Source organism: Cyrtonyx montezumae, unplaced genomic scaffold, assembly GCF_038088225.1.
Source record: "Cyrtonyx montezumae isolate F1298 unplaced genomic scaffold, pur_monq_1.0 scaffold_1, whole genome shotgun sequence".
NCBI classification, from domain to species: Eukaryota; Metazoa; Chordata; class Aves; order Galliformes; family Odontophoridae; genus Cyrtonyx; species Cyrtonyx montezumae.
Window position 1 is genome coordinate 11,205,590 of NW_027071825.1, and position 12,223 is coordinate 11,217,812.

At 37.6% G+C, this 12,223-nt stretch overlaps 2 protein-coding genes across 3 annotated transcripts in view; one reads left to right on the forward strand and one right to left on the reverse strand.

The window, feature by feature from the left end:
- The window catches only part of ADGRL4 (adhesion G protein-coupled receptor L4), a 74,699-nt gene extending 68,729 nt beyond the window's left edge, over positions 1 to 5,970 (reverse strand). For both annotated transcript variants that reach the window (XM_065740743.1, XM_065740734.1), the window contains exons 1-2: positions 5,468 to 5,970; positions 3,773 to 3,922 (exon numbers count right to left, since the gene is read on the reverse strand). In XM_065740743.1, coding sequence (XP_065596815.1) covers positions 3,773 to 3,922; positions 5,468 to 5,489 — 172 coding nt within the window. In that variant the 5' untranslated portion in view covers positions 5,490 to 5,970. The remainder of the gene's footprint in view (positions 1 to 3,772; positions 3,923 to 5,467) is intronic.
- The window catches only part of PTGFR (prostaglandin F receptor), a 308,369-nt gene that overhangs the window by 221,755 nt on the left and 74,391 nt on the right, over positions 1 to 12,223 (forward strand). The gene's annotated exons all lie outside the window — the stretch shown is intronic.

The window sequence follows — 12,223 nt, forward strand, 5'->3', positions numbered from 1 at the left end:
TTAACTTCAATTTGGTGCATGATAATATGAAGTTAAAACCTCTTGAATTTCATTCAGAATACATATCTGCCCAAAACCTGAACCCTGTAAAGGAAACAGTTTTCAGTCCATTCTCTCTCTTATATTACATAAAACAAGAAATATAAATACAAAAGAAGAATGGTATAGTATTTTCTACTTCAGAGGTGTAAAGCTTGACAAGGTGACTCATTTATCGCTTTCTGGAAGATATTGTACAGAAGAAATTTATTACTATGTATGTCATAATTCTAATACATAAAAAAAGCCAGATCCTACAATCAGTTACTCTCCTGACTATGTGCATTTCTGCACATATTCTTATGGAAGACAATAAGATTATGAAGAGGATTAGCTTTTTGTTAGACTGTCCAAAGGATGCCTTTGGAAAGTCCCAAACATCACCTAATTTAAAGTGGTTGAAATCTTGTGGGAAAGACTGTAAGAGTATAATTATTTTAAAAGCCATGACTTTGACACCAGGAAATTAAATTCATATCTATGTGTCTTTATCTATACACAACAAATCCAATAATCTTGAGCTCTCTGCAGTCACTTAGCCAGCTGGCAAAGGGAGGAAGGTAAAAACTACAAACCCCATTCCTGAAGTATGCTGACATCAGTGATTCATGATTCATCGATAATGGTGCTAGGAAATAAATGTAACAGGGCATTATTGCCTTTTGCACCACAGTAAACTCCAGGGAAAATGTCTAAGTGTATCACATTGAAAAGACAGAGCTAGTAAAGAAATAACTTTTACAAGTATTTAAGAGGTGTTATGAGCAAGCAAAAGATAGAGAAAAACCTTTTAAATACTTTGAGAATGTCTCTACAAATAAAAGGGGACACTTTTTCAGCTATATAAGCTGAAAACAAGGAAATTTTTTGCTCAACATTTTTACAAGGAGAAAATTTGAGCCACTTGTTTTACTAGATAGCTTCTAAACAACCACTGCTGTGGTTTAACTGCCTACATTGAAACAGATGGTTCTACTCTGTGTAGAATTATTAATGTTGATGAAAGTAATTACGACTTTTGCAACCAATGTAAATAACAAACAGGGCAAAAGTAAACATAGCAAACCATAGACATTTTGTAGAAAACGTCCCTATTAGCACATAATTGGTGATGTCCTTCGAAGGTGACTGGGCTATCTTTGTAAAAGCCTAAGATTGTTAACCGAAGAAAATTGGGTAGCTATCTGTAGAACAGCAGATATACCTGCAGCATTCTCCATACAGAACAGTGAGATCTAAGACATCATTAAATAACTGAGGCTTTGCTTTACATTTTCATTGCTTTAAACTGCTTATGATAGGGTTTAGCCTATATTTCTGATCCTTTCTAGAGGCTACCCAATTAAAATTCAAGTTACTTGTTTATGCTAATGGAGGACTGCTGAACAGTATTAATAATGCACTGTATAACATGCTGCCCTAGAGAAATGTAGGCTTTCTTTCAGGGACAACAGCCATGCTGCTCTGATACAAGCTTTACTACTTAGCTGTAGGGTAAGTGACTCGGTTGTTGTTGAGGTACTTTACCAGAAAAAAAGTTGAACTTCTGACCTGAAGCTTGCTTCAAAGCATTGCCACTGAAATGCAAATTACCACAAATAAATCCAGTAGCTGGTATACTTGGACTGATATTGGAAATTTTGTTTTAAAAATTGAGTTTCCAAGCATTTAGTACAATTATTAATAAACAATTAGTTGATTCACAAGCTTTGTAACTAGCCAACATACTACAGTGAATTTTCTTTAAATGACCAGTGTTTCGATGATTTTGAATGTAGATTTCCCTACAAAATTAAGGGAGAAAATGCCATTAAGAAAAAGAGATGAGATATGAGAAAAAAGAACATGTAAGGTAAGCTAAATCATCCTTATATGACACCATAATTTAGTAATACCATAAAAGGCATACATGTATGGATATAATACTGTCACTAACTTCAATGAAGGACAACAATTTTAGCCAGTGATTCATAATCAGAAATTTATAGAAAATAACTGACAGTGCAGTGAGTGCAAGATCACAGTTATGTAAGGAAATGTTGGTTTGAGTTGTTCCAGGTACTACCACAAAAAAACCCCAAAACACTTGTTTTTCTTATTTTTTTGTGTTACTCGCAAGTGTAGGCACTTTGCAAATATGCAATTAACATTCAAATCAAACAGCTTACTCATGGTAGTAGTAAAATTAAATTAGTCCAAATACAATGGAAAATAATACAATACTGAGGTGAAGGCCATTTCTTCTTATTTTAATCTGGCCAGCTCAATGCACAAGTAGTGACTGACATATTTATGGCAAGGTTTGCATTACATTCAAGTAACATATTTAGTGACTACACAACACAGGATGAAGCAAAGAGATTGAGAGAACTGGGATAGTTTAGGCTGAAGAAGAGAAGATAAAGAGGAAAACTTACTGCCTTCTACAGCTACCTAATAAAGGGTCATGGGGCTCATAGAGAAGATGAAAATAAGCTATTAGAAGTGCAGTAAGTGGAAAGAGCACGAGAGACGCAACTACAAGACAGAATAGAAAACCTCCAGCTAAATAGCAGAAAATAAAATTGTGGTAGCCAGACACTAGAATAAGTGCCCAGAAAGATCTATAATCTTCATTTTTGAAGATAACTCAAACTTGGTCAAAGCCCTGAGAAGCCTTGTCTAAGTAGGACACGCTCTGAGTGAGAGCTAGACTACACGACCTCCAGAGGTCTCTCTCAAACCATTTTATATTTTTTTGATTCTTTATTGTTTACTACTTTTAACTCCAATATTTCTCTCTAAACATTCCCATTTTATAAAAAGTTAGTCAGCTTTCTTTTAAGAAAGTCTTTGCATTCTAAATTTTCCTAAAACACATACACTTCCAAGTGTATTGTAGTAAATGAGGCATAAAAACCCACAGTAAAGGTGGGCAGTTTGTCTATACTCATATGAAACTGAAGTGTTTGTTATTGCTTAGTTTTCCAAGATGCATGAAGCACAAAAACTGACCAAGTGGGTTGTTAATATTCATAACTACTTCTCTGGACACTAAAAACTAGCATGATTCATATGAATTCTGGCTGTCTGCAGATGGGCATAGCTACATTTAACAGTACGGATAAGAATTAGAAGTACACATAGCAGAGGATGACTCAAAACTAAAGGCAGAGAAATCAGCCTTTTCTTTGTGTGGAACACAAAGGCATCCAGAAGCAACTCCTCTGTAGGATTTCTAGCCTATTTCCTTGGCTTGCAGCTGTAGTGAAAAAAATGTATATTGGCTTCACATGCACCATTTCCCTATGGCACACACACCTCAGTTTTTCAGAATATCTCAGGAGCTGTATTTTTTTTTATCGTGATTATAGACTGACAAGAGTAGACTAGTGCTATGTGTGTGTGGATGAGATGTGAAAGTAATAAAGTAGTGCCAATCCCAAGCTTCAGAAGTCTGGACTCATAAAGGAAATTGCTGAAACTAACCCAGAGATTATATTTCAGCGTCTTTGTAGAACAGGACTCTATGCACCAAGACCAAAGCTAGCAAACAGTGTATATACAACTGAGAGAAGTTTTGTAGAAAACTGAATTGCAGAATTTTTCAGAAACTGACAAGTTCTTAATGTTTGACATTGAGAGTATATTAGCATAGAGATGTAACAAAATGCAGTCACCGAGTTAATTGGCTCTTGAGTAATTTTTTCAAGGAAACGGATAACAGAAATGCACATAGGTAAAACCACTTTACCATAACAGAAGGTAATGCCATTTCCTGTGTATCCTTGGGAGCAATAGCAGCCTTGTGTTCCATGCTGAACTTCACACCTTGCATCTTTGTGGCATGTCATGTTGCAGCTTGCTGTAGCATAGCCATAGTCCAGCAGACTCGAAACCAGAACTGGAACAAAGGATAAACTTATTTATTTATTTATTTAAAAACTTCATAATGAGCTCTAAAAACAGACTTGGATGAAAAGAATCCACGAGATTGGGATATTCCAGCAAATGCAACATTATCACAGAGTCAGCTGCATTGCACAATGGGGCAGTAGCCACCAGCTGCTGCGGATTCTTTGTTAAAACCACTCAGGGGGTAGAAATAGCAGATACTAGAGTTTGAGAACCTGTGTACATGTTCAACCAACATCAAACTGGTAAGCAACGTAGAAATTACTCAGTGATCTGGGGAAAACATTTGAAAGGCTTTCAGAGCTTTCTAGTACTTTCCAGTAAAGCACAGACATTTATTTGCACTCTGAATTATGTATGGAGTGTAATCCAAACAGCCCTACACATACTGAGTGAAAAATACCACAGAGAATACCCCAGATCAGATTTTTTATTTTTATAAGCACTTCCATACATATGCAGTTAATACACATGCGTGGTCTGAGAGATTAAATTGACATGTCACAGTATTTACAACATTGTGGCATTAGGGTTTAAAATCTTCTCCAAATTATTTAAAAGTAATCTCTTAAAATACCATTTCCATGTTATGAAAGTACTGTGTTCTTTTTTTTCCATCCACTGAACAAATCCCACATGATATAACTACTTTCCCATTGCATGAATGCATATAGTTTCCAACACAAAGAAGAAAAGGAACCTCTCCCTGTGAGAAAACTAACAGCTCACTGAATAATTATACATACCCTATAATGGGTTAGAAATAGAGGCTGTTAACTCAGAAGGGAAAGTAAGTTTCTGAATTTGTACTGTATAGATGGTTAGCTAGACATAATGAAAGTTGCAGAACATAAAGCTCCTTTTCAATGCCATCTTCCCCTGCAGTTCTGCTTTTCCCTACTCAAATATTATTTTGGATATTTGCTAGCTTTGTGTTACAATTATAGGTTTCATTGCTTCACAAAATCTCACTGAGGTGTTTTTTTCTCAAACAAACAAAAATTTTATGAAAAATTCAAAAGACTACAATTGACAAATTTTAACAATTTCGTCTAATCCAAATCAATTTATGTATCACCAAGTTTCATTTTCTGTTTTTAAGAAAAGAGACCATCTTGTAGAGAGTAAAACATATACCTGTAGGATTCTGTTGTCACTTTAGCATTCTTAACAAGTGAAATCTAAAAATCTCTCAAGCAGAGAGACAGCAGGAACTAAAAAAAAAAAAAGAAAAAAAAAAGGAAATACCAAAACCCACAATAAATCTATTTTTACAGACTAAAACCCACAATAAAAAGATTGGTATTTGTGGGATTTGATTTTGGGGCAACTCTAACACTGGGTCTACTGAATCCTGTAACCATCAGCACAAGTCACAGCTGTGAGGACTATCAGTCCTTGTACCAGCTGCCTTCCATTACCTTCAACACACTTGTTTCTCTCCAGCCCCACATCGCTCTCCCCATGGGTTTTTTGCCAGATCCCGCTCCCTTCCCACTTGCTATCACTCCCCTGGGAAGAAGATTTTACCTACCTAGGAATGGCAGCAGTTTCATTGGTGATGCTTTTGCAGTGTGGTGCCTGGTGCTGAGCCCCTGTGTCACAGAAAAAAACTTCCTGCTTTAAAATGTATGACAAAATATGTGCACATGCCTATTAGGAAGGCAAAGTCCTGGTGTAGGCGCTGCTCTGACAATGCCCTTTGTCTCAAGCTTTGTGTTCCCAAAAGATCCTGAGACTCACAAGCAGGACATGGAGGGCTGAGAGGAGCTGAGGACCCAGTCTTCTTGCCAGGAATAAATGAAAAGGAAATAAATGAGAAAGCGAAAGAGAAGCTGTAGTCTGATCTTACAAAAGTTATCAGAGAAGGTGCAGGGATGAGTGGGTTAGAGGAGGATGGGTTAAGGGAACTGCTTGGAGAGTACTCAGTGAAGGGGAAGGATTAGGATAGAAGGGGAGAGTGGAGCTTGCTGGATGGTGGAGCAGATCAGGGAGGGTGAGGAAGACGTGGAATAGATTAGTAACTGGCCAGAGCTCAGAGGTAATGGGTTACGTGCTTCCTTCCACCTTTTTCTGGTGAACTGGGAATACACGAGCCCCAAGAGCTATTTTTTTTTTGGAGGCAACCCTGCCTAACTGCAATTTTCCTACTGCTTTATTTGTGTTTGAGATAGATCCTTACTGCAGTCGAGCAGTGTTGCTTTAAGGGCAATGGCCTCTAAGGTGGTACAGGAAATCCACTGAGCTGTGCTTTGTGAGAAAAACAAAGACATACAGGCTGGGAGGAAAGAGGCAGGAAGGCAATTGTATGGCCAGGAATCTCAGGAGCTGAAGGAGACGGTTTCTGCAGATTCATGGGAATGAAGCAGAGTGTTGCATAAAAGGACATATTTAATAGATTTATTTAATAATTTATTTAGCAGCCTGATCTAGTGATCGGCAAACCTGTCCAGTGCAGGAGGTTGGAACTAGCTGATCTTTAAGGTCCCCTCCAACCAAAGCCATTCTGTGATTCTATGATTGATTCTATGATTCTATGATTCTATGATACAGCAAATTTGCTACAGCATTTGTCATGTCTGTGCTAAATGTGTAAGCTATTGCGTCCTCATCATAGTATTCTAATAAATGAGATTTTGGCATATGCTTATATTATCTATGGATATAGATTCATAGATTCATAGATACATTAGGTTGGAAAGGACCTACAAGATCATCTAGTCCAATCATGGCAATATTTAATCCAGTTACAGACGATGTGCATACTGTTATTTCTCAGCTTCTTGGGAAGGACATCCCATGTACTGAAACACTGTAAAACCTCAGCATTGACGTATGTTAGCCTTCATAGAGGAAAGCAAAGGGAGATGCTCCTGGAAGATCAGAGGATCTAACTAAACAAAATGGATCTGAGTTGTAGAATGTCATTGTTATTAAAATCGTAGTATCATAGAATCATACAATGGCTCCAACCTCCCTGCCATGGACAGACTTGCCAAAATGCCTCAGGTATAATTAGTAATTTTTCAAGTTGAGATTTTGGTAGAGAACTGATTTTGTTAAGAGGAGGCATCAGCATTCTTATAGAAATTATTCACAGTTGTGGGTGTGGAAACATTTTTTCTAAGCCAGTTATGAACTGTTTTCTTGCCGTTGTTTTCCAGCATCGTCATGTTTGCTGCTCACTAGAGTCAGCGGAGTTAACCTCCACTCTGACCAGGGAAGGGTGAAGCATGTAGAAATAGCACGTATTTGTCTTGTTGGCACAAAGCACTCATGTCACACCTTGGTAAGGAGAGAGGAAGCTCCACTAACCAGATGTTAATTTTCTACGAACTGCAGAATAATGAACAAAGGGTCCAGGTGTAAGAGGAATGTTTTTTCTCTTTTTTGATTTATTTGTTGGGAACGTGGAGGACATAAAGAGGAAGAGAGGAAGGGACTAGGAGTTTATTTTGTTAAGTTTTCCCGTAATCTGATGCACTGAGAAACAGCGGAACAGAAAGTCAGATTAACTGAGTGGAGCTTTGATCTCCATGTCCTGTCCTTTGCACCGGCATGTGCTCTGTCAAGAGCTTGGCTGGTGCTAACTTGCCACTCCTGCTTCTGAATTTCAATTGACTCATAAAGGCTGGGCTTGGAAGGCCTGTAATGCAGGAACTATGTTTATTTATCCTCTATCTCTTGACTCCCCAAATAAAGGTAAGGACTGTTTAATAATATGCAAGCAGAGACAGGAAAAAGTTACAACCTAAGGTTCAGGTCTTAAGAGTTGAAAATATGTTTTTGGAAATTCAGAAATAGAAGTTTCAGTTTCATTTAGACAGCAGCTTTCTGCCATCAGTGTTTGGAGAGATGGGTTGGAGTGCAGTTTCTTGAATCATAGTGTTGGCATGTTTGTAGGGAGAACCTGAATTCACACTGGAGAAATTGTGGATTTGTGAAGAAATTGCGGAGATGATGGACAAAGGCAGTACTTCACTGTAATAAAACAAAAAAAACCTATTTTTGCTGGAAAAAATGCAGGGTACTTCACTTTTTGATAGTCAAAGGTACAAATCTTTGATATGTTTGATCTGAAACACTACTGTTGAACTACTCTATTCTTGGGTGCTGTGGACAAAGTGAAAGGAGGAGGACAGGTCTAATTGGAAAATAGTTTGTATTGTAACTGGCAGTGGGTGAGGAGGAAGCACACAAAGAAGGAAGATGATGAAGAACAGTATAAGAAAGACAGAACAAGGAAGGTTAGGTCAAGAGGAACTCTGGGCGATAAAAGGAGGTTCGATCAGATTTGGAAGGCAATAGGGAGACAGTGAAGAAGGGGGATTTAGGAATATCTTAATGAGATCTCAATACTGGGAGCAGTGGATTACTTTTGCATTACACTACTTTAAAAACTGGCTAATGTGAGTGTCAGTTAGAGGCTGAAGACAGCAAGGTCGCAGTAGGCATGGATGTGGAGAAGGATGGATTTGACAAAGATTTTATGAGGAGAATGAAAAGGAAATAGGAGATTTTTGAGACATTTTGGAGATTAAACCATGGGGATTTACTGATATTATCTATTGGCATATAGGGATAAGGAGTTAAACAAGCAGAGATGAGCAGGTTAACACATGAGAAAGCAGACACCTTCAAATTTGTGCTGTCAAAGTTTTCAAAATATACTGAGAAAAAAATATTGAGGTGCCATAAAACTGAAGTATTGATGGGTGCCTGTCTTTACAGGCAAGGATGAGGAACATGCACAGACATACATATTCGTGGAAGACTGGAGAATATGTCAAAACTAAATGAAACGGCCACAAGAATACTGAGTAACACTAATGAAGAATCTACCCCTGTTTGACTCCAAACGAAGAACAGTAAAAGAAAAAAAACAATAACGAAAAAAGAACACTTTTTCATTATATGCAGTGAAAACAGAGCCCCAATACCATTCTTAAACGTGGAGTTCATTTTATAAATAGGCCCATTTATCTTTGGAAGACCGAGTTAGGAGGGCGTAAGTAAGTGAATATGCACAGGTTAACATTCTTGACTTCAAACCACACGGTTTTGATTACTGATCACCATGATTAAAATATTGTTAAGTCAGACTTTAGAATTCTCAAGTTGGGTTTTTTCTCTTGAGCTGACAGGAAGACATCAATCCGCCTGTAGAAATGACTGGATATTTTCCAAGCTTTGCATCTTGAAGAAATGTATTTATTCACAGTGATTTTAAAGGTAGTTTGGATGCTGATTGTGCAGACTGTTCTATGAAACTAACACCCATAGCTGATGAGGGCGGAAAGTTAACACTTCCCAGAACTTAGCCTTAGGTAGCTTTCAAAAGATAACAATAAAGCAACTGCTTTTGTTACTGAAACTGCCTATTGTACCAACAAAAGAAAACAAAACAAAGAAAGCTAGTATTAGGCTATTACTTTCTTAAACGAACATAAGTGTGATCTACTGTATTAAAGAAAGATTTATGCCTTTAGTGCAAATTTGGACTGCTTGGTGGATGTATACAAACAGGCTCAACACATTTGCAGTTTTATGTTACAGTGGAGATATCAGCATATATATTTCTTTCTCAAATTAGGTGTTAAATATGCCACTAAATACCTAGTGAGAGACAAAAGATGCTATCTGATGGGCATCTTACAAATGTATCTGCCCAAGGCTGCTGACCCCACATCCAGACCACTATAAATCATCTTGAGAAGGCATGGTGAGAGTCTGTATTACATTTAGAGATCCTGAAAGATCCAGGTGACATTCATATATCTGCAGCCTCCTTGCTCTTCAGCTCCATTTATATTCAATACCCTCTGACTCTGGTATCTAACCCATCAGCGGTGTGCTTCAATATAATCTACTCAGAATGTGCACAACAGCCACAAGCACTTGCACATTCATATGCACACATTTATCATTATCACATAGCACATATATGCATCCTTTCCTGAACTGAGCTGATGAATGTTTAATACCAATAATAAAAAGTTATATTGATCTTCCTTTTTCTTTGCATTTTGTTTTTGGCAGATTACAGTTCACTTGAATTACCTAGTTTTCTGACAAAAATAATATGAAATGTAGAACATATTGATGCACAAATGTCTTGGATAAAGCTTTCCCTCTGATACTTGTTAAAAAAAATAAATTAGTGTATTGGTTCAAAACCAAATCACTGCAAGAATTTAGATGGTCTTAAAGCTACTTCAGAAATGTTTCATTTATCCTAGTCACTAGAACAATTTTCCTAGTTAATAAAATATGCATCCAATTGAAAATGTATTTAATGTCATCTCAAAATAATGAATTTCTGTGGTTGGTTAAAATTAATTTTCAAATAAATACTCCAGGGAAAATATTTTTAGAACACAGACTAGCCTATCACAGAAAAATCTACCTCAGAGGACTCTTGCCACAAAAGCAGTACTAGCATCTGTTTTATAATGGTTTCACCTGACCTTCCTGTCTAAATGCCTCATGAAACCTTATCATTTTATGTGCAAACATCATATTCCATCTGAGCATACAGGGATGAATATATCTCTTGGGATGATGTAACTCTAGGCAATTCTGAAGCAATAAACACACAAACACACATAAACATATGCATGCACACATCCTACTAAATCTGTATAGCTATGTCCATCTGAAAGAAATTGCACATTTCAGTGTTCAGAGCCAGTTTCTTGCTGCTCTTTTTTTTTTTTTTTTTTTTTACCTTAGGTGAAGTCATGGAATGAAGGAATTTAAAGTGAATGCAATGCTTCTAATAGCCAGATTAACTACCCTGAAATGGAGCTCTGTTTCTGCCATCTGCTATAATACAGAAGAGATGTACAGAACAGATATAAAGATCCTCACAGCTAAAAGGGATAAAGTAACTCAGTTTTCATGTCTAGTTATGTCCTCCTGGGATTGGCCATTCTGCAGTAGTGCTAATGGTAGTCACAGCTCTTTAGGAGTAATAGAGCAAGCCCCAGAAATAATTACACCAATGAAATGCCAGATTAGCAGTTGCTTTTAATCTACACACATTTTATATGAGAGCATTATATGAATGAAGGCCTCCCATAATGTGTTGCTTGTATGTTAACCAAGAGATAATCAAAACTAGCTCCTAAAAGACTAAAATTTCCTCTTCTTTGTTTTATTACACAGCATAAGAATTCTGAGACTTATTATTCTAACACACAGTCTTAGACATGAAGTACTGACTGTCACTGTCTCAACATGCCCAGCTGTGTATCCTCACAACACATAGGTCAGTACTCCACACTGGCCAGTATCCTACAAAACCATGATGTTTCTTCACTCCTTGGGTAACAGATTGCTAAAGAGGGTTAAATTATGAGTTTCAGTTGCTCTAGGAATTGTCCTTAATGTCTACTGAGGAATGAGCAAATCCTAAAAAAGGATGTTGGGATTTGTCCCTGCATTTCCTAGGAAACTTCATGTTCTATGGGGCTGTATCTTACAGAGTAACAGGGATTGAGGTGGCCATGGTTAGATGAAGTATACACAGTTCTGGAATAGAAGATTCTCGTTTTCATCTTCTCTGCTCCTCATAGTTACAAATGTCTTGGTAATCTGGCCTTTTGTAAGCAATTTGGCCCTGTGAGCCCATTTTGCCCTGGACAGAGCCCTCTTGCTCTGACCTCTTTTCTGCCTTGCTTCCCCTCCCCCCCCCCCCCCCCCAGCCCTGCTGCATCACTTCCTTGCTTTTCCTAGTGACTCCTCAAGATTTTATGCATTTCCTATCTGAGAACACTCACAGAAGGAAAAATGCTTCAGGACTGCAGCTGGGGGACAAAATAATACTCAGAGAGGAAAATATTGGATGATCATTTAGGAGTTAGAGTGGAAAGTTCATCTTATGAACTGCCAAGAGTGCTTCAAGTCGAAAAAAAAAAACCCACAACAAACTTGCATTAAAAACAATAGTACCATCACTGATTTTTGCATAGGAATAAAGTTCTCTGTGATGTATGTGACATGACACTACTTATCCTGTAGTATTACTTTGTTATATCATCTCATTAATTCAAGGCTTCAGGACTGTAGTTCACTGGCAAGCTGCAAGGTTAGAAGGAAACAGCACTGGCCCACAAAGCACAAGTCACCCCACTCAGTAAAGGCACAGAAAATGCTCTGATGGAACAGAAGGAATGGAAGGAACAGGTCCTCATGAATCCCTGGTATTATTGTTCTCATTACTTTTATAGCATCCAGGTCACCTGGCAAACCGTGATGTTTATGTGGATTGACTCCAGAAAGTGTCTCT